The following is a 27,713-nucleotide window of genomic DNA, read 5'->3' on the forward strand; positions in this document are numbered from 1 at the left end:
AAAAGAGGCTGCTTCTTGGGTGGTAACTAGCTATAGTTCCCAGGTTGAGCACTTCTCTCTTTTAATTTATGATCATTTTATATAAGACCAGACCTTCTGTCTCAAGGCCCATTTTCCATCAGGATTTCAAATCTCTGAATTTGAAGGCATGGAAATTAAACGCTTAGTTCTTAAGTCATAGAGGTTTCTCTGATTCAGTAATTAATTCTATGATACAGGTTCGTAAGTCTGTTTCAAGGAAGATTTATCATAGGGTTTGGAAAACCTATATTTCATGGTGTTCCACTCATGTTTATTCTTGGAATTTATTTAAATTCCTAGAATGTTACAGTTTCTTCAGGATAGTTTGGATAAAGGTTTTGTCTGCAAATACTTTGAAGGGCAAATCTCTGCTCTTTGTCTTATTTCATAGAAAGATTGCTAAACTTCCTGATATTCAGTTTTGTTCAGGTTTAGATTTATATCAAGCCTGTTATTAAATCAATTTCTCCTTCTTGGAGTCTCAATTTGATTTTTCAGATTTTGCAGGCTCTTCTTTTGAGCCTATGCATTCTTTGGATTTTTATCTACTTTCTTAGAAAGTGTAGATTTCAGAAAGACTTCTAGTCTATTTGTTATTTTTTCTGGTTCCAGAAAAGGTCAAAAAGCCTTTGCCATTTCTTTGGCATCTTGTTTGAAGTTTTAGATTCACAAGGCTTATTTGAATGTGCGGCAGTCTCCACTTCAGCATATTACAGCTCATTCTACTAGATCAGTCGCTATATTTGGGTTTTCATGAATGAAGCTTCAGTTGATTAATTTTGGAAAGCAGTAACTTGGTGTTCTTTGCATTCTTTTACTTAATTTTACCATTTTTATGTGTTTGCTTCTTTGGAAGCAGCTTTTGGTAGAAAGGTTTTTCAAGCAGCTGTCTCAGTTTGATTCTAGTGCCTATGATTTGAATTTTTTTTAAGTTTTTTTAAGAAACCTTAATTATTTTTGGATTTAATAACTGTTTTTATTGGTGGACTTCCACATCTTGGGTATTATATCCCATACGTCACTAGCTCATGCAGGCCCATTTATCAAGCTCTGTACGGAGCTTGAAGGGCCGTGTTTCTGGCGAGTCTTCAGACTCGCCAGAAACACAACTTATGAAGCAGCGGTCTAAAGACCGCTGCTCCATAACCCTGTCCGCCTGCTCTGAGCAGGCGGACAGGAATCGCCGGAAATCAACCCGATCGAATACGATCGGGTTGATTGACACCTCCCTGCTGGCGGCCGATTGGCCGCGAGTCAGCAGGGGGCGGCATTGCACCAGCAGCTCTTGTGAGCTGCTGGTGCAATGTTAAATGCGGAGAGCGTATTGCTCTCCGTATTTAGCGAGGTCTTGCGGACCTGATCCGCAGTTTCGGATCAGGTCCGCAAGACCTTTGATAAATTGGGGCCATGGACTCTTGCCACTTACATGAAAGAAAACATAATTTATGTAAGAACTTACCTGATAAATTAATTTATTTCATAGTGGCAAGAGTCCATGAGACCCAGAGGATAGAGAAACGGACGGCACTCCGGATAAAATTAAAAAGTCAAATCTTTATTCCATAATGTATAAAATCATCAGCAGCACTCAAGTAAATACAGCATGGACAGAGGGGAGGCTCCTGGCGCGTTTCATGCCTGTAGGCACTTAGTCATAGGATAGCCCCATATGTATCGTCTCTGCTACTTATGGTGAGCTCAGTCAATCGTTAACCAGCTACCATGGCAACAGACACCATTCGATCATCCTGATCGGGCTTTAGAGTGGCATCTACACACAAGTACCTGCATTCCATGAGACCCATCCTATTTAAGGTGGTTATGATTTTTTGTATAAAGCACATTATTTTTCCAGTTCCTCTTTTTGATGCTTTTTTGTTTTTTTTTACACCTCACTACTTGGCTATAAGTTAAACTGAGGTATAAATGAGGTGTGAGGTGTATTTATAGGCATTTAAGGTTTGGGAAACTGGTAGGAATGTATATCCCATACGTCACTAGCTCATGGACTCTTGCCACTATGAAAGAAATTAATTTATCAGGTAAGTTCTTACATAAATTATGCTTTATGCAATATTCATATTTAATAAAGTGTTATACTGTGTATGTAATGTAAATGTTTCATATTCCAATCTTCACATAGGGGAATATGTTATACATAATAAATATATATATATATATATACATTTAAATATATATACTATATATATATATTTGAGAAACAGACACCTCACAGGTCCTCACCTGGCAGCTTCATTAAATAGTACCTGCCTAACACTAGTCTCAAGGTCAACAATGAGACTCCGAGATGCTGGCCTTCTAGGCAGAGTTGCAAACAAAAAGCCATATCTCAGACTGACCAATAAAAATAAATAATTAAGATGGGCAAAAGAATACAGACACTGGACAGAGGAAGATTGGAAAAAAAATCTAGGTTTGAGGTGTTCAGATCATGAACATTTGTGAGACGCAGGCCAAATGAAAAGATGCTGGAGGAGTGTTGACACCATCTGTCAAGCATGGTTGAGGCAATGTGATGGTCTGGTGGTACTTTGGTGGTGGTAAGGTGGGAGATTTATACCGGGTACAAGGGACCTTAAAGAGGGAAGGCTATCACTCAATTTTGCAACGTCATGCCATACCCTGTAAATGGTGTGTGAATGGAGCAAATTTCCTCCTTCAACAGGACAATGACCTAAACCACATCTCCAAAGTATGCAAGAACTATTTAGAGAAAAGCAGTCAGCTGGTATTCTGTCTTTAATGGATTGGGCCAGCACTGTTTTGGGAGCAGCCGGACCGTATGGTACGTAAGAAGTGCTCATCATCCAATCCAACTTGTGGGAGGTGCTTCAGGAAGCATGGGGTGAAATTTCTCCAGATTACCTCAACAAATTGACAACTTGAATTCCAAAGGTCTGCAAGGCTGTAATTGCTGTACATGGAGGATTATTTGACTAAAGCAAAGTTTGAAGGACACAATTATTATTTCACTTAAAATTCATTATTTCTAACCTTGTCAGCGATTATATTTCCTATTCAAACTCATTTTGTGTATGTTTTCATAGAAATAAAGTGACCTCAAACTTTTGAATGCCAGTGTGTGTGTATATATATATATATATATATATATATATATCTCATAGACTTGTAATTTCAACATAAACATACAATCATAATGTCAGTCTTAACGATTTTTTGCTTCCTGATTTCCATTGTAGCTTCCAGTTGTATTTCAGAACTCCAGTTAGGTCATGTTTATGTCAAAAAGCCAGGCTGTTGTTCTTAGGATGAAGGAATGAAAATTTAGGAGAAATAAAATATACATATATTATAATATTATATATATATACTATACATGAAGTACAAAAACAAACACTCTCTAGATTTTTAATCTGGTTAGACTGATCTGAGGAAGGGGCTAAGATACAGAAATATCACCAAAATAAACTATGATTTATAGTCCAGAGAGTGTTTTTTATACTTCATTGTAACTTTTTTTAATATGAGTGCTGTTAAATGTTGTTAGTCTATATAGACTCTATAATGTTAATTTGGGCAGGTGGGCAAGCATATTTCTAGAGGGGAGCAGGGGAAGTGCCGAAGACCTCAAGACATATTCTACCTGGCTTCAAGTGGCATGAGCTAAGAATCCAATCATACCAAACTTGACTATAGAAAAAAACAACATTGTTTTTACCACCTCTATTTGTTGTGAATGGAGACGACAATTCAGACTGTAGATATATGTCTAAAAACAGATCATGCAGGGGTGCAACTACCTTTGGTGCAGCAGGTGCAGTCTATACATAGGCATGTGCAGAATGTGTGCATCCTAATGCACGGGAGCCTTTTATTAGTGCAGTTTGCAAGTCCATCTTATCTATCCTGAAAATAATTATACAGAGCAGCAAGTATATTACTATTGGTAATTACTGAGTTGCCTTTAAGGGTGCCCAAAAAATGTTTGCACCAACTCCTTTACCTTGCTCAGAGGACCAGACTATGACTTTATGCTTGTCTCCTGTCTTGGGGAAATACACACGCTTTCCGCCATCAGATAGAGCAATGCATCCACTACGATCTTGGAAGGGTGGTAATGTTTTGTGCTGCTTATCATACTCCAGATTCCAGAGCTTCAAGTAATACGCATTCCGGGAAGCAGAAACAAGTGTGTTGTCACACAATATCAGCATGGTGACTGGAACTCCCATCCCATAGAAAGAGTCTAGCAGGACACCCCTTTGAGAAAGACTCCAGATCTGTGAAATAAGCAGATGTTAACTTGTTTGTTTATTACAGGTATTTGTCATTTACTTTTAATAATACAAAATACATTTTATTCCAGTTAAAAAGCTTATTAGTGACATTATAGAGTAAAAGCAGCATGCTCTCATTTATTACATATTAATACATATTAATAATACCTTTAGCAACATGATCACATGTAATTGTAAAATATTCAGTAAAAACAAATAAGCAATGTGTTTAAAGTGCAACGATTGCTGCCACTGTGATTATATCTCTGTGATGCTGATTTGATGTCACTAGGGGGTGGGGTTTTAGTACTATATAAAAGATGTGGGGCGAGATTACATATGCAGTGTCGCCAGCAAAAGCCGGCGTCGGCTGTTTTAAGTCGGATATTGCGTATATTTCACCCGTAGCCCGCTAATTTTACTCCCATAAACTGACATAGAACTGGCATCGCAAGTAGGTATCACATATTCAGCACAAGGACTTACGCAGCGAAAATGGAGACATTTTACTCCATATTCACCTCGCCACACATAGGCAGACGCAGCAAGCCTTGCACTGAATATATAAGTACCGTAACTGCCTAGAAGTATTAACAAACACCTAACATATACGCAATATCTGTCAACCTCCATCCCCCCACCCAAATAACGAAATAAAATGTATTAACCCCTTATCCGCCAACCCCCACATCGCAAAGTACATAATAAAGTTATTAACCCCTAATCCGCCATTCACCCTCATCGCAATCTAACTAATAAATACCTAGATTACAAGTTTTGCAATCATGTTTTAACGCTGAAAAAATCATTTCAGTGTTAAAACAGCACCGCAACCATTACAAGTCTTGTCGGTATAGCTGTACCGCAAGCCTTTTAGCTTGTAACGCAATGTCAGTCCCGCACACGTAAAAATTATGTTTTTTCATGGGACTTTGATAGCGCAGCCATTACGAGTTTTGCGGTGATGCTAAAAAACTTGCATTACAGTCTATACCGACACGATCTGAGAGCAGTAGTTATGAGTTTTATGTGAAAGAATGAAAAAAAGGAGAAGCGCTAATAAAAGCTAAAGGTGCTAAATTGAGAACAAATTAAAATGATTGCTATGCAAACGAATTGAGATAAAATAAGATAAATTTACTTGCTTTGCAAATATAATTAAAACAAACAATCATAGAATTACATGTCCTGCAAAAAAATGAAAAATTGAAAAAACATAGAAAATTTAAGAATCGGACGTCTCCGATGTATAAAAAACACAGAATTAAAATAAATACTACTGTTGCCAATATAAACCTTGTCTCAGTATTATGTAGAGGAAGTCGGCATCAAAACTAAAGTCCTCAGATGATTTCAAAAGAGAACCGAAGCCGTGTAAATGCAAACCCGTTTTTACCTTTAGGAATCTTTTGAAATCATCTGAGGACTTTAGTTTTGATGCCGACTTCCTCTACATAATACTGAGACAAGGTTTATATTGGCAACAGTAGTATTTATTTTAATTCTGTGTTTTTTATACATCGGAGACGTCCGATTCTTAAATTTTCTATGTTTTTTCATTTTTTCATTTTTTTGCAGGACATGTAATTCTATGATTGTTTGTTTTAATTATATTTGCAAAGCAAGTAAATTTATCTTATTTTATCTCAATTCGTTTGCATAGCAATCATTTTAATTTGTTCTCAATCTAGCACCTTTAGCTTTTATTAGCGCTTCTCCTTTTTTTCATTCTTACACATATCTTTTTTTCCCTAATTTGAGGGACTTTAGGGTTGGAGTAGCTTGGTGCCTCTTGCGCACACTTTAACACACTTGCACACACCAGTTATGAGTTTTACCCAACAAAACTGTTACATAAAACTCATAACTAAAGTGTTAAAAAGTACACTAACACCCATAAACTACCTATTAACCCCTAAACCGAGGCCCTCCCGCATCACAAATACTATATTAAATTTATTAACCCCTAATCTACCGCTCCCGACATTGCCGCCACTAATAAAATGTATTAACCCCTATTCCTCCGCTCCCCGAAATCGTCACCACTATAATAAAGTTATTAACCCCTAAACCGCCGTCCTCCCACATCACAAACACTATTTAAATATTATTAACCCCTAATCTGCCATCTGCCCACATCGCCCCCACTATAATAAACCTATTAACCCCTATACCCCAAGCCCCCCAAAACGAAATATACTAAATTAAACTATTAACCCCTAAACCACAAGCCCCCCACATCGCAATAAACTAATTTAAGCTAGTAACCCCTAAACCTAACGCCCCCCCTATATTAAAATTACAATTTCCCTATCTTAAATTAAATTAAAGCTTACCTGTCAAATTAAAAAAACTAAGTTTAAACTAACAATTAAACTAATATAACTATTAAACTAAAATTAAACTAACTACCAATTAAATAAACTAAAATACACATTAAATAAATCCTAACACTACTATAAAAATAACAAACTAACTAATTACAAAAAATAAAAAATACTAAATTACAAAAAATAACAAACACTAAATTACAAAAAATAACAAACGAAATTATCAAAAATAAAAAAAGAATTACACCTAATCTAATAGCCCTATAAAATAAAAAAGCCCACCCAAAATAAAAAAAAAGCCCTAGCCTACAATAAACTACCAATAGCCCCTAAAATGGCCTTTTGTAGGGCATTGCCCTAAGTTAAACAGCTTTTACCTGTAAAAAAAAATGCAAAGACCCCCCAACATTAAAACCCACCACCCAAGCAACCCCCCAAAATAAAAAAACCTAACTCTAACAAAAACCTAAGCTACCCATTGCCCTTTTAAGGGCATTTGTATGGGCATTGCCCTTAAAAGGGCATTTAGCTCTTTTACGAAAAGCCCAAACCCTAAACTAAGAAAAAACCCACCCAAAAAAGTTTAAAAAATCCTAACACTAACCCCTGAAGATCCACTTACAGTTGTTGAAGTCCCGCTTGAAGGATCTTCATCCCGACGGCTCCATTTTCATCCAGGTGGCAGGTGGCTACATCTTCATCCAGGCGGCATCTTCCATCTTCATCCTGGTGGCGCAGAGCAGGTCCATCCGGAAGACATCCGTCATGGAGCATCCTCTTCATGCGTTTGCCGCCGTACACTGAATCTTCAATGCAAGGTACGCAATTCAAAATGGCGTCCCTTGCATTCCATATGGCTGATTTGATTTAGGAAATTCAAATCAGCCAATAGGATGAGAGCTACTGAAATCCTATTGGCTGTTCAAATCAGACACTAGGATGAGAGCTACTGAAATTCTATTGACTGATTTGAATAGCCAATAGAATTTCAGTAGCTCTCATCCTATTGGCTGAGTTTGGGTTTGGGGGGTGGGGATTTGTAATATTAGTGGGACTTTTTTTTCAGTTAAAAGAGCTGTTTAACTTAGGGGTGTTTTTTTTAAAATAGGTATTAGAATAGGAATATTTTTTATTATTTTGATAATTCGTTTATTTTGTGTAATTTTTTTTTTTTTTCATTTTGGGGTGGGTTTTATTTTTATTTAAAGAGCTGAATGCCCTTTTAAGGGCAGGAAAAAGCTGAACGCCCTTTTAAGGGCAATGCCCATACAAATGCCCTTTTCAGGGCAATGGGTAGATTAGGTTTTACTTTATTTTTATTTTGTGGGTTTGGGGGTGGGAGTTTGTATACTGTTAGGGGGTGTTTGTTTTGTTTTGTAGCAAAAGAGCTGTTAACTTTTGGGCAATGCCCTACAAAAGGCATCTATTTCACAGGTAAGTTTGTATTTATTTTAACTAGGTAGTTATTAAATAGTTAACTATTTACTAACTAGTCTACCTAGTTAAAATAAATGCAAACTTACCTGTGAAATAAAAATAAAACCTAAGCTAGCTACAATGTAACTATTAGTTATATTGTAGCTAGCTTAGGTTTTATTTCACAGGTAAGTATGTATTTAGTTTTAAAAAGGTAGTTAGTTAATAATTGTAACTTTAATGTAGCTCTATTTTAATTATGTTAAAGTTAGGGGCTGTTAGGATTAGGGTTATGTTAGGGTTAGGTTTATGGTTAGGTTTAGGGGTTAATAGTTTAATTTAGGTTGTTGCGATGTGGGGGGCTGGCGGTTTAGGGGTTAGTAGATTTATTTAGTGGTAGTGATGTGAGAGGCCAGAGGTTTAGGGGTTATTAAAGGGACACTGTACCCAAAAATTTTCTTTTGTAATTCAGAAAGAGCATGCAATTTTAAGCAACATTCTAATTTACTCCTATTATCAATTTTTCTTCGTTCTCTTGCTATCATTATTTGAAAAGAAGGCATCTAAGCTTTTTTATGGTTTCAGTACTCTGGACAGTACTTTTTTATTGGTGGATGAATTTATCCACCAATCAGCAAGGACAACCCAGGTTGTTCACCAAAAATGGGCCGGCATCTAAACTTACATTCTTGCATTTCAAATAAAGATACCAAGAGAAAGAAGAAAATTTGATAATAGGAGTAAATTAGAAAGTTGCTTAAAATTTCATGCTCAATCTGAATCACGAAAGTTTTTGGGTACAGTGTCCCTTTAACTTTATTTAGTTGTGGCGATGTTGGGGAGCGGCGGAATAGGGGTTAATAGATTTATAATAGTGTGGGTGATGTTGGGTTGCAGGGGAATAGCGGTTAATAACTTTAGTATAGTGACGGCGGGAGCGGCAGATTAGGGCTTAATAGCTTTATTTCGGTGACAGCCATATTAGGAGCGGCAGATTAGGGGTTAATAACATTATTATATACAAACAAAATGACAAGGGCACTATAATGGCAATCTCCTCAGTTTTTTAATTTATAAGATACTTTATATATCTGTATCAATTATGATTTTCTAATGGAGCAGCTAGCATTTAAATTGAACATGCAAACAACTTGGGATCAAGATTCCCTGAAAAGAAATGCTATATTAGCACCCTTTGCCCAGACTAATTGTAGAGGCAGATATTGCTTAAAATATAACTTTTATTTGAACTTTTAAAAGATGGGTGAACACAACAAATTAAAATCCCTATCATGAGCGGTTGTGATGTATGAATATCTGTGTGTCCCTGAATTATTATAGGCTATTGGGCCTTCACCTATTGTTAGTGCCTCAGGTGACACTGAAGTATTTGTGAAAACTTCTTCTATATATAGGGTTACTTCTTGTTTGTAAGTTAGAAATATCTGCAGAACCTCTATCTCAGTCTCCTCTGAGTAATATCTGTTTTTAGGTTGTACTGGATTGTGCCAAACATTCCCCAATTCTATGTGTATTTGATGTAACCTTCAGTTATAGCTTGTCGTATTTATACACAAATTGGTTGATTATGTGTGTTTTCGTGTTTAAACAACATGTTTTACAGTTAATCACTTGTATTTGGACAACAATGTACCAGTTGTGGACTATAACAACTAGATAAAGTTAACTTCAGTTAATACTTGAATTGGTTACTTATTCTTGGAGGATCGCATATATTGAGGCAAAACTGTCACTATTGTGGACTTATAACATTTGGAAGAAGCTAGCTTCAATGAAATAACTGATACTGTTGGTATTAGATATCTAGATAGTTTTTTTGGAATTGGTTGATATCCACAATAGATATACATGGTGTTATCCACTATTAACATTTGGGGGCATATCTATCAAGCTCCATACGGAACTTGAAGTCTGCTTTGAGCAGGCGGACAGACTGCTGCTCCATAACCTGTCCGTCTGCTTTGAGCAGGCGGACAGACATTGCCGCAATTCAACCCGATCAAGTGCGATCGGGTTGATTGACATTCCCCTGCTGGGGGCCGATTGGCCGCGAATCTGCAGGGGGAGACGTTGAACCAGCAGCTTACAAGAGCTGATGGTGCAATGCTGAATATGGGGAGGGTAATGCTCTCCGCATTCAGCGAGGTCTGTCGGACCTGATCCACACTGTCGGATCAGGTCCGACAGACCATTGTTAAATAGGCCCACTAGTAGCGTTTGCAATCTTATATCGGTTAGTACTTGTTAGCGTCCATACTGGTGTTATATATTTTTTTTTAAAAGATTTGCTGTTGCCGCTTTGCCCCAATGCGTATACTAGTGTCCCCAGTGTAAATAAATCCACAAAATATTGTATACTAATATCAAAAAGTTGACAGCAAAATAGATGCTCTACCTAAGTTGCTTGTATATAGTGTTGTTACATGACTTGTGTTCATTAAATACGCTAGTATTGTAATTCACCAGTGCTCCCAGTATTGTATCAAAGTTCACATAAATGCTTTTGGCATAATGGATATGTTTGGTGTTGTCCACTATTAGCGTTTACAATATTGTATCGGTTAGTACTGATTAACGTCCACGCTAGTATTGTATATTTTGAGTTAGTAGCGATTTGCCCCTATGCGTGTACTAGTATCCCCAGTGTTATTGATACACAAAATAATATTACACAAGTTGCTTGTATATAATGTTGGTACACAACTGGTGTTAGTTATGCTAGTATTGTGATTCACCAGCGCTCCCAGTATTGCATCAAGGTTCATATAAATGCTTTTGGCCTTTCCTAAGCAGCTATTGCAAAAATTGTATATTCAAGCAGTATTGATACATACATACAAAATATTATTTACTATTATATAAGTAGCTTGCATCTAAATTGATACACTGTATAAACGCTTGTGTATAATATTGTTATACTACTTTTGTTAATTAATTGTGCTAGTATGGCAATTCACCAGCGCTCACAGTATTGTATCAAAGATTACATAAACGCTTCTGGCCTTGCCAAAGCAGCTGTTGCACAAATTATACATCCGGGCAGTGTTGGTGTCACTATCTTTGCCCTTACAAGAGCAGCTATTACATAAGTTGTATAGCTGGGCAATATTAAATGTTGTTGCCCACTCGTGAACTGGAATAACAATTTGTAGAGGTTCTATGATATCTTTCTCTAAAATAGTACGCTGTTACTTATAACATTGCATTATCCCCATATATAGAAATTCTATTAATATTAGGTGTTACATGTACCCTTATATTTTTACATCAACTGGGCTCAGATAGATTTAATCTCAACAATTGGGACCCCATTGTCCCACTCAACCCCCCTGACGCGTTTCACCTGCAAAGGCTTTATCAAAGGCGGCGGGTCGCTGTGGTTCAAAATATTTATTTCCTTCCCAAATCGGAAGTCCCGCCTCTTTTGAAAGATAATTGGAAAGTGGAGACTGTCATTTATTCTTAGACAGTCTATCAAATACACATAGAATTGGGGAAAGTTTGGTACAATCCAGTACTACCTAAAAACAGATATTACTCAGAGGAGACTGAGATAGAGGTTCTACAGATCTTTCTAACTTACAAACAAGAAGTAACCCTATATATAGAAGAAGTTTTCACAAATACTTCAGTGTCACTTGGGACACTAACAATAGGAGAAGGCCCAATAGCCTATACTAATTCAGGGACACACAGATATTCATACATCACAACCGCTCATGATAGGGATTTTAATTTGTTGTGTTCACCCATCTTTTAAAAGTTAATAACATTATGTAGGTGTCGGCGATATCAAGGATGGCAGATTAGAGGTGTTTAGAACGCCAACTACCTAATTACACTGTTAACCCCTAAACCACCAACTACCTAATTACACTATTAACCCCTAAAATGCCAACCCCCACAACGCAAATAATTAATCTAATTACTAAGCCCCCTAACCTAACACCCCCTAAGTTAACCCCATTTACATAAAATAAAAAAAGACTACCTTACTAATAAATTAATTAAAAAGTCCTAAAATAAAAAAATCCTAACTTAAAATTAAAATAAAAAAACTAACATTACATAAAAAAACTAAGATTAAATTAAAATAAAAAATATCTAATATTTGCAAAAAATAAAAAATATAAAATTACAGAAAACAATAAACGAAATTATTCAAAATATATTTATTTAAACCTAATCTAATACCCCTATAAAAATAAAAACACCCCCTAATCTAAGCATAAACTACCAATAGCTCTTTAAAGGGCCTTTTGTAGGGCATTGCCCTAAAGCAATCAGCTCTTTTAGTGTTAAAAATTACAAATAACCCCCTAAAAGTAAACCCACCCACCCCAACCCCCCAAAATAAAAAAACCTAACTCTAAAAAAACCTAAGCTACCCATTGCCCCTAAAGGGGCATTTGTATACGCATTGCCCTTAAAAGGGCAATCAGCTAGTTTGCTGCCCATTAAAATAAAAAAAGCCCTAATCTAAAAAAAAAACACCCCCAAATTTTTCAAAAAAATCTAACTCTAACCCCAAAATAGGTACTCACCATTCCTGAAGTCCAGCGGTGAAGGTCTTCTTTCAGGGGGCTCCATCTTCATCTAGGATGGGGACATCTTCTTTCTTCATGCAAAGCGAAGGAGGTGTGGACTGAAGATTGAGTGCAAGGTACCTATTTTTCATTTAAAAATTAAAAAAATCAGCCAGTAGGAGGAGAGCTACTGAAATCCTATTCACTGATTTGAACAGCCAATAGGATTTCAGTAGCTCTCATCCTATTAGCTGATTTGAAAACTTCAGCCAATAGAAATGCAAGGTACCCTAATATAAAATGGGTACCTTGCATTTAATCTTCAGTGTGCGGCGACGATCGCATCAAGAGGATCCTCCACGCTGGATGTCTCCATGGCCACCGGTCCTGCTCCGCACCGCCTTCACTCCACGCCGCCTTCATTTGAGATGAAGAAAGAAGATGTCCGTATGCTGGATGAAGATAGAGCCGCCTGGAAGAAGACCTTCAACGCCGGACTTCAGAAATGGTGAGTACCTATTTCAGGGTTAGAGTTAGGGGGTTTTTTTGTGTTTTTTTTTTTTTTTTTAAAGATTAGGGGGCATATTTATCAATGTGCAAGCGGACATGATATGAAGTAGCATATCATGTCCGCCGCACATCGATAAATGCCGACAGCATACGGCATTTATCATTGCACCAGCAGTTCTTGTGAACTGCTGGTGCAATGCCGCCCCCTGCAGATTCGCGGCCATTTGATCGGGTTGATTTCTGCCCGCGGCCTCAGAGAAGGAGGACAAGTTATGGAGCAGCGGTATTTAGACCGCTGCTTCATAACTTCTGTTTCCAGCGAGCCGAAACAAGGGGCATCAAGCTTTATACGGAGCTTGATAAATATGCCCCTAAGTCTTTATTTTTTTAATGGGCAGCAAAAGAGCTGATTGGCCTTTTAAGGGCAATGCCCATACAAATGCCCCTTTAGGGGCAATGGGTAGCTTAGGTTTTTTTTAGAGTTAGTTTTTTTATTTTGGGGGGTTGGTTGGGGGATTTTACTTTTTGGGGGTAATTTGTAATTTTTAACACTAAAAGAGCTGATCGCTTTAGGGCAATGCCCTACAAAAGGCCATTTTAAGGGCTATTGGTAGTTTATTCTTAGATTAGGGGGTGTTTTTATTTTGGGGTGGCTTTTTATTTTTTAGGGGTATTGGATTAGGTTTAAAAAAATATATTTAGGATAATTTAGTTTATTTTTTCTGTAATCACATTATTAGGTTTTGGGTGAATTGCGGATTAGTGGTTAATCACTTTATGACGTAGATTGCGTTGTGGGGGGGGTTGGCGGTTTAGGGGTTAATACTTAAATTAGGTTATTTGCGTTGTGGGTGAATGGTGGATTAGGGGTTAATAACTGTATTAGGTAGATTGCGATGTGGGGGGTTGGCGGTTTAGTTGTTAATAACTTTATTAGGTAGATTGCGGTGTGGGGGTTGGCAGATTAGCGGTTAATACTTTTGATAGTAGTTGTGATGTGGGGGGATGGCGGTTTAGAGGTTAATACACTTTATTATTAGTTGCAATGTGGGGGGATGGGGGATGGCGGATATAGGGGTTTTGACGTGTCAGGTTTATTTTTGTGAGGTGGGTTAGACTGTTACGTGCGATACAACATTTTTTTTATGCGCCGGCAGATCATAAACTATTGGTAGTTTATTCTTAGATTGGAGTGTTTTTATTTTGGGGTGGCTTTTTTTATTTTTATAGGGGTATTAGATAAGGTTTAAAAATATATATTTTGTTTAATTTTGTTTATTTTTTTCTGTAATTTTATTTTTTTTATTTTAATTTTAAGTTAGGATTTATTTATTTTGGTACTTTTAAATTAATTTATTAGTACGGTAGTCTTTTTTTATTTTATGTAATTGGGGTTAATATAGGGGGTGTTAGGTTAGGGGGCTTAGTGATTAGATTAATTCTTTGCATTGTGGGGGGATGGCGGTTTAGTGGTTAATTAGGTAGATTGCGTTGTGGGGGGTTGGAGGTTTAGGGGTTATTACTTTAATTATGTTATTTGTGTTTTGGGCGAATGGTGGATTTGGGGTTAATCACTTTTTATTAGGTAGATTGCGTTATCGGGGGTTGGCAGTCTAGGGGTTAATACTTTAATTAGTTTATTTGCGTTGTGGGTGAATGTCGGGTTAGGGGCTAATCACATACACCTAGATTACGAGTTTTGCATTGCAGATTTTAACGCTGAAAAAAATGTCAATTTCAGCGTAAAAGCAGGAACGCACTATTTGGAGTCTAGTCGGTATAGCTATAGCGCAAGCATTGTAGCCTGTAATGCAACGTCAATCCCACACTCAATTTTTGTGTGGCATTTCCATAGTGCCGATATTACAGGTTGTGTGCGGTGAGGCTAAAAAGCTTGCGTTGTAGCTTATACCGACACGATCCATACCGCCATCTGAGAGCAGTAGTTATGGATTTTGTGTAACAAAAATGTTTTACAAAACTCATAACTAAATTGTTACAAAGTACACTAACACCCATAAACTACCTATTAACCCCTAAACCGAGGCCCTCCCGTATCGCAAACACTATATTAAATTTATTAATCCCTAATCTGCCGCCCACCCACCCGCTTCCTAACATCGCCGCCACTATAATAAAGTTATTAACCCATCTTCTGCTACTCCCGGACATCTCCGCCACTAAATAAACCTATTAACCCCTAAACTGCCAGCCCCCACACATCGCAAAACACTAAATTAAACTATTAACACCTAAACCTAACACCCCCTAACTTTAAATTAAAATTACAATATATCTATTTAAATAAATAACAACTTACCTGTGAAATAAAAATAAACCTAACATTAAACTATAAATGAACCTAACCTTACTATTCTAATAAAATAAAAAAAACTACCAATTAAAATATCTAAATTACAAATTTAAAAAAACCTAACACTACGAAAAAAATTAAAAAAAATCTAAATCTAGCATCTAAATTTGTAAATCTAAACAAAAAAAATCCTACGAAAAATTAAAAAAATCTATGTTTACCAAAAAAATTAAACACTAAAATCACGAAAAATAAAAAACACTAAGATTACAAAAAATAAACGAAATTATCAAAAATAAAAACAATTACACCTAATCTAATAGCCCTATAAAAAATAAAAAGCCCCCCAAAATAAAAACACCCCCTAGCCTACAATAAACTACCAATAGCCCTTAAAAGAGCCTTTTGTAGGACATTGCTCTAAAGAAATCAGCTCTTTTACCTTTAAAAAAAAATACAAAGTCCCCCCAACAGTAAAACCCACCACCCAACCAACCCCTCAAAATAAAAAACCTAACTCTTAAAAAAAACCAAGCTACCCATTGCCCCTAAAGGGGCATTTGTATGGGCATTGCAATTAAAAGGGCATTTAGCTCTTTTGCATTGCCCTTAAAAGGGCTTTTAGCTCTTTTTCAAATTGCCCATCCCTAATCTAAAAAACAAAACCCACCCAAAAAACAAACAAAAAAAAACTAACACTAACCCCAGAAGATCTACTCACGGTTTCTGAAGTCTGGACATCCAGGCGGCGAGAAGCCTTCATCCAGGCGGCAAGGTCTTTATCCATCCCGGGGGCGTCTTCTATCTTCAACCCGGCGGCGTGGAGCGGAGCCATCCTGGAAGCTGATCCCATCCTGCGCCGAGCATCCTCTTCATATGGTCGCTGCCGCACACAGAAGTTGAATGCAAGGTAGTAGTTTCAAAATGGCGTCCCTTGCATTCCTATTGGCTGATTTGATTCTTCAAATTCAAATTGGCCAATAGGATGAGAACTTATGAAATCTTATTGGCTGTTCAAAACAGCCAATAGGATGAGAGCTACTTAAATCATATGGGTTGTTCAAATCTTTTACCTGTAAAAAAAATAGCAGCAGTGTTTGCAACAAACTGCTAAAAACAATGTTGCAAATCACTGCTGCCATAGAGTAGTAAAGATACGTCCACACTCCTGAGCTTTAATGAGCATACCTAGGTATACTCTTCAACAAAGGATTTCAAGACAAAGAAGCAAATTTGATAATAGAAGTATATTGGTAAATATTTGCATGTTGTATCTGTATCATGAAAGTTTAATTTTTACTTTACCATCCCTTCATTGGGCATTTAGTAGAGTCTCTGGAAAGGGGTTAAAGGGACATTAAACACTAAATACATTTTTTAAACATATCATTTAGTTTATTTTCCTCCTCCCTAAAGTCAAAGGTGCAGCCATGTTAAAATCTAGCTTTCACTGCATGCCAGTACTAACGTGTTTGCCTATGTGCAGCAACAAGTCTCCTTCAGATACCTGCAGTGACATATAGGATCCAAAATGGCAGTGCCCTTAATTAGGGGAAGTGCATTAAATGCATTTAGAATATGTATTAAAACAGAATCCCTCAATACCTAGGTATGAGGGTTAGCTGTACAAAAAGGTAATAGTGCACTATATTTACTTTTAAAAAAAACCCTCATAACTATATTAAAAATCAGCTATTTAACAATAAATTACTTAGTATGTGTAAAATAAGTCCCCAAATATTTTTTGGGGAATAATCGTTGCCAACACCAAACAAATGGCGTCTATAGGCACACAGAGTTGTCCAATTAACTCCCTCCAAACTAGCATTTGTCATTACAGGATACGCTATGTTGCGCCAGAACTTTTTGACTTGCAGAAATGTATTTAGTATTTAATATCCTGTTAAATGCTATCTTCACTCGTTACATCCAAGCACTGTAGTATCTCAGAAGAACCAGCACCAGACATATAATAACAGTGACAGTATTCTATGACTATTGTTATTATATATAGCAGCTTGCAATGTTTATACAGACCCCATGTATTTAATTGACAATATCCCAGCACCACAAACCACAGTTAAACCCTCATTTAAATCCTGTCCCAGTTTTATTAAATAAAAGAATGGACAGGCTCAGTTTTGACAGTGAACACACATTCTCAATTCTGAATGGTTACTATAAGCAATATTAGTATTAAAGTAATGTATGGTATATTTTCTACACTGCTGTGAGGGTCTAACAAAGCAAGACCTGTTGCTGTTGGTCATTAAAGGGACACTGAACCCAATTTTTTTCTTTTGTGATTCAGATAGAGCATGCAATTTTAGGGAATTTTCAGCAGCAGTGTGTATCAAACAGGAGACTTCCTTAGGTGGTGGTGAGGTCATGATTAGGGTTTTATTGGGTTTTGGTTGGTAACAGCAGCAGATATGGGTAACTGCAGTTGGGGAGGCTGTTGCCAATTTTAATTCTGTTGAGTGGTGATTGGTAGGTTTAATGGATCATAATATTGGTCTATAATATAGGTACCAGTGTTTTGGTAGACATTTTTGGAAATTTCCTGTAGGCTGAAGATAGCAACCAGCAGTAAAGAGCTGTTATTAGTAACCACCATATGCGGTGCTACACCAAATAACAGCAGTGAAATTGTAAGCAGGTTGCTGAAATGGAGCTGCTTGGAGAAATCTGCTGTAGCAATATTTTTTCAACACAGCTTTTAATTTTCAGCAACATGATATTGATATTTCATAACATAAAACAATGGTTTTCAAACCTGGCCTCAGACCTCCCAAACAGGCCAAATTTTGAGGATATCTGAACTAGGTGAAATAATCAGCTGATTAGTAAACATGGTTATTTTACCTGCTCTCACCCAAAGTAATCCTGAAAACCTAGCCTGAGAAGAGGTTTGTAAACCAGTTACATAAAGTAACAATTAGTGACTACCATGTATGAATAATATATAAATGCTCATATAATGAATGAAGTGAGACAGTGAAGTCCTCCTTACTGACCCTGATAGTTTCATCCTGTGATCCAGTCACTATAATATTCTTCTCACTGCTGATCACAGCAGATTCGACCAGATCCTCATGCTCCAGACAGGAATTTAAGAATGTTCTGAAGGTGTTTGAATCAGCCCGGAAAACCTGAACCTGATTACCAAATCCTGACCAAGAGAAGATAGCAAGAGTCACTTTAAAAAAAATCATGAGCTTATTATAATGAATAGTTGGTAATATTACTAAAGAACTGCATTTGTTTTCTTCATCATTCTTTATATATACGTCTTTTTTCTGTGCTAATATTAGGCACTATATGCTAATCTGTTGCACAGTGACCTATTATCACTCTGCAACACATGTAGATTATTTGTGGTCATCATAATTAGCGCATAATGCCTCAAAATAGCCATTTGTAGCATTATATACACAAGCATATCATGCCACACTGAAATGGTTTCTAGATCTAAGTATAATTAGCTGTAGAATAAAACAACACACTATGGGGCTGAATTATCAAGCTCCGAATGGAGTTTGATGCCCCTGTTTCCACGCAAACCTTCAGGCTCGCTGGAAACAGCAGTTATGAAGCAGCGGTCTTAAGACCGCTGCTCCTTAACTGGTCCGCCTGCTCTGAGACTGCGGACATCAATCCACCCCAATCGAACTGCTGATTGACACCCCCTACTAGCGGCCGATTGGCCATAAATCTGCAGGGGGTGGCATTGCACAAGCAGTTCACAAGAACTGCTTGTGTAATGATAAATGCCAACAGTGTATGTTGTCGGCATTCATCGATGTCTGTCATGAGCGGATCATGTTGGACAGACCGATGATAAATCGGCCCCTATGCAAATAAACAGATTCAGATTTAAAAAATTTTTTTAAAAAAAAGCAAATTTACTTGTTTTCTCGCAAAATCAGCACTTTTTATGAAATGTATAAAGCACAGTATTTTTGCTGTTCACCACTTAATATGCACAGGAAAGTATGGCGAATGCTGCACTCAATTTAAAACTGTGCATATTTATTAAGTGGTAAACAGCAATGTTACACATTTCATACTTCACTGCAACAATATATTCTCACAGGAGCACAGCATCTAAATTGTGTATTATATACAGTCATAGTTGTTCATGAGGACAAATGGGTACGAATACTGTAGTGGAGTATCTTGTATATATATCACCCCCCCCCCCCCATTATTGCAAACTTTTGAACGTTGGACTGTATATGAAACATGATTTTGGTGCTGTGCTCCAGAGAGAATATTGTAATGTAGTGCAATTTTGAACAATGTTCCAATTTACTTTTATCTTCAAATTTGCTTTGTTCTCATAGTATTCTTTGTTGAAAGCTAAACCTAGGTAGGCTCATATGCTAATTTATAAGCCCTTGAAGGCCGCCTCTTATCCCAGTTAATTTTGACAGGTTTTTCACAGCTAGACAGCGCTAGTTCATGTGTGTCTGCAATAAGGGGGCTTTCTGCAGAGGCTTAGATGCAAGGTAATCACAAAAAAGTATATTAATATAACGGTGTGTCAGATTACAAGTGGGGTGCAAACGTTTTATGCTTAAGTGATAAGGGGTTTATCACAAGGGACTGCACTCATTGAGCTTACCGCTCGTATTGCGAGTTGAAAGTAAACGTGATCGCTTAAGCACAATTGCGATTTACACTAGAATGATTACCGTGACTTCAGAGCTCTGGTTAACTGTTTCGCGAAACTAAAAAGTTGTACAAAACACTTTAAAAAATACATTAAAAAGTACAGTTACACTCATAACACAAGCTAGTAAATATTATTACAAAAAATATTGCACGCAAAAGTTATAAGGGCTCAAAGATATGAGGTTTCAGGTGTTAGAAAAAAAAAGGCAGGCAAATGGCTTTAACATAGGGATACACACACACACACACATATACACACACACACACACACACACACACATATATATATATATATATATATATATATACTGTATATATATATATATATATATATATGTATACATACTGTATGTATTTATGTATTTATATGTGGATATAAGTATTTAGAGACATATACACACATATAAACACATAAATACATATGTACACATATATAAGTGCATTGGAGCCCTTTGCAGTAAAGTAAATGAAACATGTTAAACCATATTTATCCCATATTAATTTAAAAAAAATGTTTTAACTATGTATTTACTGTAAATGTTTGACATTCCAGTGGGGGGGGGGGGGGAGAAAGAGAGAGAAAGATAGAAAAGAGAGAAAAAATGAGGAGAGAAGAGAATAGAAAGGAGAGAGAAGAGAGAGAGAGAAAGAGAAAGAGAGAAGAGAGAGGGAGAGAGAGGAGAGAGAGAGGAGAGAGAAAGAGAAAAAAGAGAAAGAAAAGTTTTAAAAAAAAATTAGGAGAAAATATAACAGAACTTTATACTGTCCTAGCTCAGATATCTGTCCCAAGGGAGCTTGGGACTCCCATGTAGAATGATAATACTTTTTTGGTGAAATCACAATTAAATACATTTTTCCTGAAGTCAGGTTATTGACCAGGCCTCTTCCAGAGTAGGCAAGTAAAGTAGCCACCCCTTTTTAAGGCAAGGCCATGGGGTAGATTTATTAAGCAGTGGATGCTGCTTTCTACGCATGAAGTTTTAGGTCCGCCTGAAACGTTAGTTAAGAAACAGCGGTCATAAGATCATCCCTGTCAGGTCCGATCGAGATGATTGACACCCCCTGCTTGTTGCAATGTTAAATGCTGACAGTGTATGCTATAGCGAATCATGTCTGCTCAAAATATGATAAATCTACCCCTAAAAATCCAAATTGCAAGTCCTGGCTAAAGTTATAGGATAACTTATAATCAGGTAGATTACAAGTTATAACTAACAATATAATTATAATAGAATATACAACTGTATATAGATAGCTCTGATCTGTGTATTAGATTATGACTAAGCCCAAGAAAAAAATCTAAATAAAAAATTAAATCATGAATTATTTACATTCATACCATAATCTTTATTAACAAAATGTTTGAAAAAAAGAGAAAAAGTTCACACATACAATAGCTTAAGCTAGAGTTAAAGCACTTAAACCCAGTTGTAACAAAAACCTTCCATATAGATTATGGGTTAAATGAATAAGGATATATCTAAGCCAGCAGCACAATAGTGTCAATATAGGCTAAGCCCTTACAATCCGAGGGCTAATTACAATTATTATTACTGATATAAGTATGCTGCAGGGCAGACGGTATACGGAGTAAGTTTTTTAAAAATATTTCTTTACAACATGGGTAAGCAAATTAAAAGAGAGGGAGACAAGGCTTCCCCCAGAGGACCCCTGACGCGTGTTTCACAAAAAACGCTTCCTCTTTAATAATATATATCACCTAATTTACTCAATTGGTTATGATATATTGGTCTCCTGTTTATGATATACTTCGCCTTCCCCCATCCCTTATCGATTCAGATTACAAGTTATGCGCATTATAGGGAATTTAACGAATGTAACAAAAAGTTGCATTATTTCACCCCCTATAGCGCAGCCATTACAAGTTTTCAAACAGCCGCCTTTTGCGTGCGATATGGTTGCGTTGAGCTCCATACCGCACACAATTCAAGTGCTGTTTTGACGTGCTCGTGCACGCTTTCCCCATAGACATAAATGGGGAGAAGGTGTCAGAAAAAAACCTAACACCTGAAACGTGGAATGAAAAGTGCAGTAACTCAGCCCCATTAATGTCTATGAGGAAGAAAAAAATATGTTTAAACCTAACACCCTAACATAAACCCCACATCTAAACACCCCTAATCTGCCCCTCCCGATATCGCCGCCACCGAAATAAATCTATTAACCCCTAATCTGCCATTCCTGATATTGCTGCCACTATACTAAAGTTATTAACCCCTATTCCCCTGCACCCCAACATTGCCCACAATATAATCTCCTACTTAATGTTATTAACCCCTAATCTGCCGTTCCCGATATCACCGCCACCAAAATAAATCTATTAACCCCTATTCTGCTGCTCTCCGACATCGCCACAACTAAATAAAGCTATTAACCCCTAAATAAATCTATCAACCCCTAAACCGCCAGCCCCCCACATCACAACAACCTTAATTAAACTATTAACCCCTAAACCTAACCCTAAACCTAACCGTAGCCATAACCCTAATGTAACCCTAACACCCCCTAATTTTAACATAATTAAAATAGAGCTACATTAAAGTTACAATTATTAACTAACTACCTATTTAAAACTAAATACATACTTACCTGTGAAATAAAACCTAAGCTTAGGTTTTATTTTTATTTCACAAGTAAGTTTGTATTTATTTTAATTAGGTAGACTAGTTAGTAAATAGTTATTAAATATTTACTAACTACCTAATTAAAATAAATTCAAACTTACCTGTGAAATAAAACCTAAGCTGCCTTACACTTAAACCTAACATTACAAAAATTAAAACTACAATTACAAAAAATAAAGAACTGTAAAATTACAAAAAATAAAAAAACTACCATTACAAAAAAATAACAAACGAAATTATCCAAAATAATAAAAATTATTCCTATTCTAATACCCTTTTAAAAAAATAAAAAACACCACCCCAAAATAAAAAAGCCTAATCTATAATAAACTACTAAGGGCCCTTAAAAGGGCCTTTTTGTGGGCCCTTTAAAGGGCCTTTTGTAGGGCATTGCCCTAAAGTTAACAGCTTTTTTGCTACAAAACAAACACTCCCTAACAGTATGGAAAGCCCCACCCCCCAAACCCACAAAATAAAAATAAAGTAAAACCTTATCTACCCATTGCCCTGAAAAGGGCATTTGTATGGGCATTGCCCTTAAAAGGGCATTCAGCTCTTTTTCCTGCCCTTAAAATGGCATTCAGCTCTTTTATGAAATGCCCAACCCCTAATCAAAAATTAAAACCCACCCCAAAACGGGTATTTTTTTTTTACAGGTAAAAGAACTGTTTAACTTAGGGCAATACCCTGCAAAAGGCCCTTTTAAGGGCTAGTGGTAGTTTATTGTAGGCTAGGGTTTTTTTTATTTTGGGTGGGCTTTTTTCATTTTATAGAGCTATTAGATTAGCTGTAATTCTTTTTTATTTTTGATAATTTGTTGTTTTTTTTGTAATTTAGTGTTTGCTATTTTTTGTAATTTAGTCTTTTTTATTTTTTGTAATTAGATATTCTGTAATTTTTATAGTAGTGTTAGGGTTTTTTAATGTGTAATTTAGTTTATTTAATTGGTAGTTAGTTTAATTTTAGTTTAATTGTTAGTTTAAACTTACACCTAGATTTAGAGTTTTGCGTTAGAAGGGGTGCGTTAGCTACGCGTGTTTTTTTCCCCCTGCACCTTTTAAATAACGCTGGTATTGAGAGTTCTCTGAAGGGCTGCGTTATGCTCCAAAAAGGGAGCGTAGAGCATAATTTACCGCCACTTCAACTCTCAATACCAGCGTTGCTTACGGACGCGGCCAGCTTCAAAAACGTGCTCGTGCACGATTCCCCCATAGGAAACAATGGGGCAGTTTGAGCTTAAAAAAAACCTAACACCTGCAAAAAAGCAGCGTTCAGCTCCTAACGCAGCCCCATTGTTTCCTAATGGGAAACACTTCCTAAGTCTGCACCTAACACCCTAACATGAACCCCGAGTCTAAACACCCATAATCTTACACTTATTAACCTCTAATCTGCCGCCCCCGCTATCGCTGACCCCTGCATTACACTTTTAACCCCTAATCTGGCGACCGGACCTCACCGCTACTATAATAAATGTATTAACCCCTAAAGCTAAGTCTAACCCTAACACCCCCCTAAGTTAAATATAATTTAAATCTAACGAAATAAAATAAATCTTATTAAGTAAATTATTCCTATTTAAAGCTAAATACTTACCTGTAAAATAAACCCTAATATAGCCACAATATAAATAATAATTACATTGTAGCTATTTTAGGATTTAAATTTATTTTACAGGCATCTTTGTAATTATTTTAACTAGGTAGCTATTAAATAGTTATTAACTATTTAATAACTATTGTACCTAGTTACAAAAAAAAAAAAGATTACAAGAATTTTAAACTAATTACACCTACTCTAAGCCCCCTAAAAAAAATAACAAAGCCCCCCAAAATAAAAAAATGCCCTACCCTAATCTAAAATAAAACGTTTACAGCTCTTTTACCTTACCAGCCCTTAAAAGGGCCTTTTGCGGGGCATGCCCCAAAGAATTCAGCTCTTTTGCCTGTAAAAAAACATACAATACCCCCCCAACATTACAACCCACCACCCACATACCCCTAATCTAACCCAAACCCCCCTTAAAAAACCTAACACTAAGCCCCTGAAGATCTCCCTACCTTATCTTCACCACGCCGGGTATCACCGATCTGTCCAGAAGAGGCTCCGAAGTCTTCATCCTATCCGGCAAGAAGAGGTCCAGAAGAGGCTCCGAAGTCTTCATCCTATCCAGCAAGAAGAGGACATCCGGACTGGCAAACATCTTCATCCAAGCGGCATCTTCTATCTTCATCCATCCGACGAGGAGCGGCTCCATCTTCAAGACCTCCGGCGCGGAACATCCTCTTCTCCAGACGACTAGACGACGAATGAAGGTTCCTTTAAGGGACATCATCCAAGATGGCGTCCCTCGAATTCCGATTGGCTGATAGGATTCTGATCAGCCAATAGATTGCGAGCTCAATCTGATTGGCTGATTGGATCAGCCAAACGGATTGAACTTGAATCTGATTGGCTGATTCAATCAGCCAATCAGATTTTTCCTACCTTAATTCCGATTGGCTGATAGAATCCTATCAGCCAATCGGAATTCGAGGGACGCCATCTTGGATGACGTCCCTTAAAGGAACCTTCATTCGTCGTCTAGTCGTCGGGAGAAGAGGATGTTCCGTGCCGGAGGTCTTGAAGATGGAGCTGCTCCTCGTCGGATGGATGAAGATAGAAGATACCGCTTGGATGAAGATGTTTGCCGGTCCGGATGTCCTCTTCTTGCCGGATAGGATGAAGACTTTGGAGCCTCTTCTGGACCTCTTCTTGCCAGATAGGATGAAGACTTCGGAGCCTCTTCTGGATGGATCGGTGATACCCGGCGTGGTGAAGATAAGGTAGGGAGATCTTCAGGGGCTTAGTGTTAGGTTTTTTAAGGGGGGTTTGGGTTAGATTAGGGGTATGTGGGTGCTGGGTTGTAATGTTGGGGGGGTATTGTATGTTTTTTTACAGGCAAAAGAGCTGAATTCTTTGGGGCATGCCCCGCAAAGGCCCTTTCAAGGGCTGGTAAGGTAAAAGAGCTGTAAACTTTTTATTTTAGATTAGGGTAGGGCATTTTTTTATTTTGGGGGGCTTTGTTATTTTTTTTAGGGGGCTTAGAGTAGGTGTAATTTAAATTCTTGTAATCTTTTTTTTTTGTAATTTAGTGTTTGTTTTTGTAATTTAGTGTTTGTTTTTTTTGTAATTTAGTTTAGTTGATTTAATTGTAGATAATTGCAGGTAATTGTAGGTAGTTTATTTAATTAATTTATTGATAGTGTAGTGTTAGGTTTAATTGTAACTTAGGTTAGGATTTATTTTACAGGTAATTTTGTAATTATTTTAACTAGGTAGCTATTAAATAGTTATTAACTATTTAATAGCTATTGTACCTAGTTAAAATAAATAATGTATGTAATAAATGTAATTACTATTTAAATTGTAGCTATATTAGGGTTTATTTTACAGGTAAGTATTTAGCTTTAAATAGGAATAATTTATTTAATAAGATTTATTTTATTTTGTTAGATTTAAATTATATTTAACTTAGGGGGGTGTTAGGGTTAGACTTAGCTTTAGGGGTTAATACATTTATTATAGTAGCGGTGAGGTCCGGTCGGCAGATTAGGGGTTAATACTTGAAGTTAGGTGTCGGCGATGTTAGGGAGGGCAGATTAGGGGTTAATACTATTTATTATAGGGTTTTTGAGGCGGGAGTGAGGCGGTTTAGGGGTTAATACATTTATTATAGTGGCGTTGAGGTCCGGTCGGCAGATTAGGGGCTAATAAGTGTAGGTAAGGTAGCGGCGACGTTGGGGGGGCAGATTAGGGGTTAATAAATATAATATAGGTGTTGGCGATGTTAGGGGCAGCAGATTAGGGGTACATAGGGATAATGTAGGTTGCGGCGGTGTGCGGTCGGCAGATTAGGGGTTAAAAAATTTTTATTAGAGAGGCGGCGATGTGGGGGGACCTTGGTTTAGGGGTACATAGGTAGTTTATGGGTGTTAGTGTACTTTAGAGCACAGTAGTTAAGAGCTTTATGAACCGGCGTAAGCCCATAAAGCTCTTAACTACTGACTTTTTTCTGCGGCTGGAGTTTTGTCGTTAAAGTTCTAACGCTCACTTCAGCCAAGACTCTAAATACCGGCGTTAGAAAGATTCCATTGAAAATATAGGATACACAATTGACGTAAGGGGATCTGCGGTATGGAAAAGTCGCGGCTGGAAAGTGAGCGTTAGACCCTTTCCTGACTGACTCTAAATACCAGTGGGCGGCCAAAACCAGTGTTAGGACCCCCTAACGCTGGTTTAGACGGCTAACGCAGAACTCTAAATCTAGGCGTTAGTTTTTTAATTTGACAGGTAAGTTTTAATTTAATTTAAGATAGGAAAATTTTAATATAAAGTTAGAGGGGTGTTAGATTTAGGGGTTACTAGTTTAAATTAGTTTATTGCGATGTGGGGGGCATTCAGTTTAGGGGTTAATATGTTTATTTAGTATATTTAGTTGTGGGGGGCTTGCGGTTTAGGGATTAATAGGTTTATTATAGTGGCGGCGGAATTAGGGGTTAATAACTTTAGTATAGTGGGGGCGATGTGGGCGGGCGGCATATTAGGGGTAAATTATATTTAAATAGTAAAAAATCACACGGGTATTAAGCAGCACCTGTTGTATTCACACAATTATAAGTCAGTGTTAGAATATCGTAAAACTAGAACTTCCACTTTAAACAGCAATAGTGATGATATTGTAGGTAAGAAATCTTTACCCCTGTATTCAATAGTCCAACGTCTCACTCCCCTCCCCGTATTATCATGAACTCACTGTTCCTCAGAGAAATATAGATATTCACAGAAAAGGAAAAAATGGAAATAAACGGTAACACTCACATGAGATGATAATAGGAACCGTACCAGTCCTGGGGAAACAGTGCATGATTACCTGATTCAGGGTGTCTCCGCTTCAAACTGTGTGCTCCTAAGCAAGTAATCCCTCTTTGGTACGCCGTCTGATAGACCCGTCC

At 37.1% G+C, this 27,713-nt stretch overlaps 1 protein-coding gene across 1 annotated transcript in view; it reads right to left on the minus strand.

Annotated features, from left to right (window-relative positions):
* Positions 1-27,713, minus strand: part of NWD1 (NACHT and WD repeat domain containing 1) — a 200,260-nt gene that overhangs the window by 25,304 nt on the left and 147,243 nt on the right. The window contains exons 17-18 of the mRNA XM_053702893.1: positions 18,415-18,569; positions 4,007-4,283 (exon numbers count right to left, since the gene is read on the minus strand). Coding sequence (XP_053558868.1) covers positions 4,007-4,283; positions 18,415-18,569 — 432 coding nt within the window. The remainder of the gene's footprint in view (positions 1-4,006; positions 4,284-18,414; positions 18,570-27,713) is intronic.

The sequence above is a fragment of the Bombina bombina genome, chromosome 2 (genome assembly GCF_027579735.1).
Source record: "Bombina bombina isolate aBomBom1 chromosome 2, aBomBom1.pri, whole genome shotgun sequence".
Classification (NCBI taxonomy): Eukaryota; Metazoa; Chordata; class Amphibia; order Anura; family Bombinatoridae; genus Bombina; species Bombina bombina.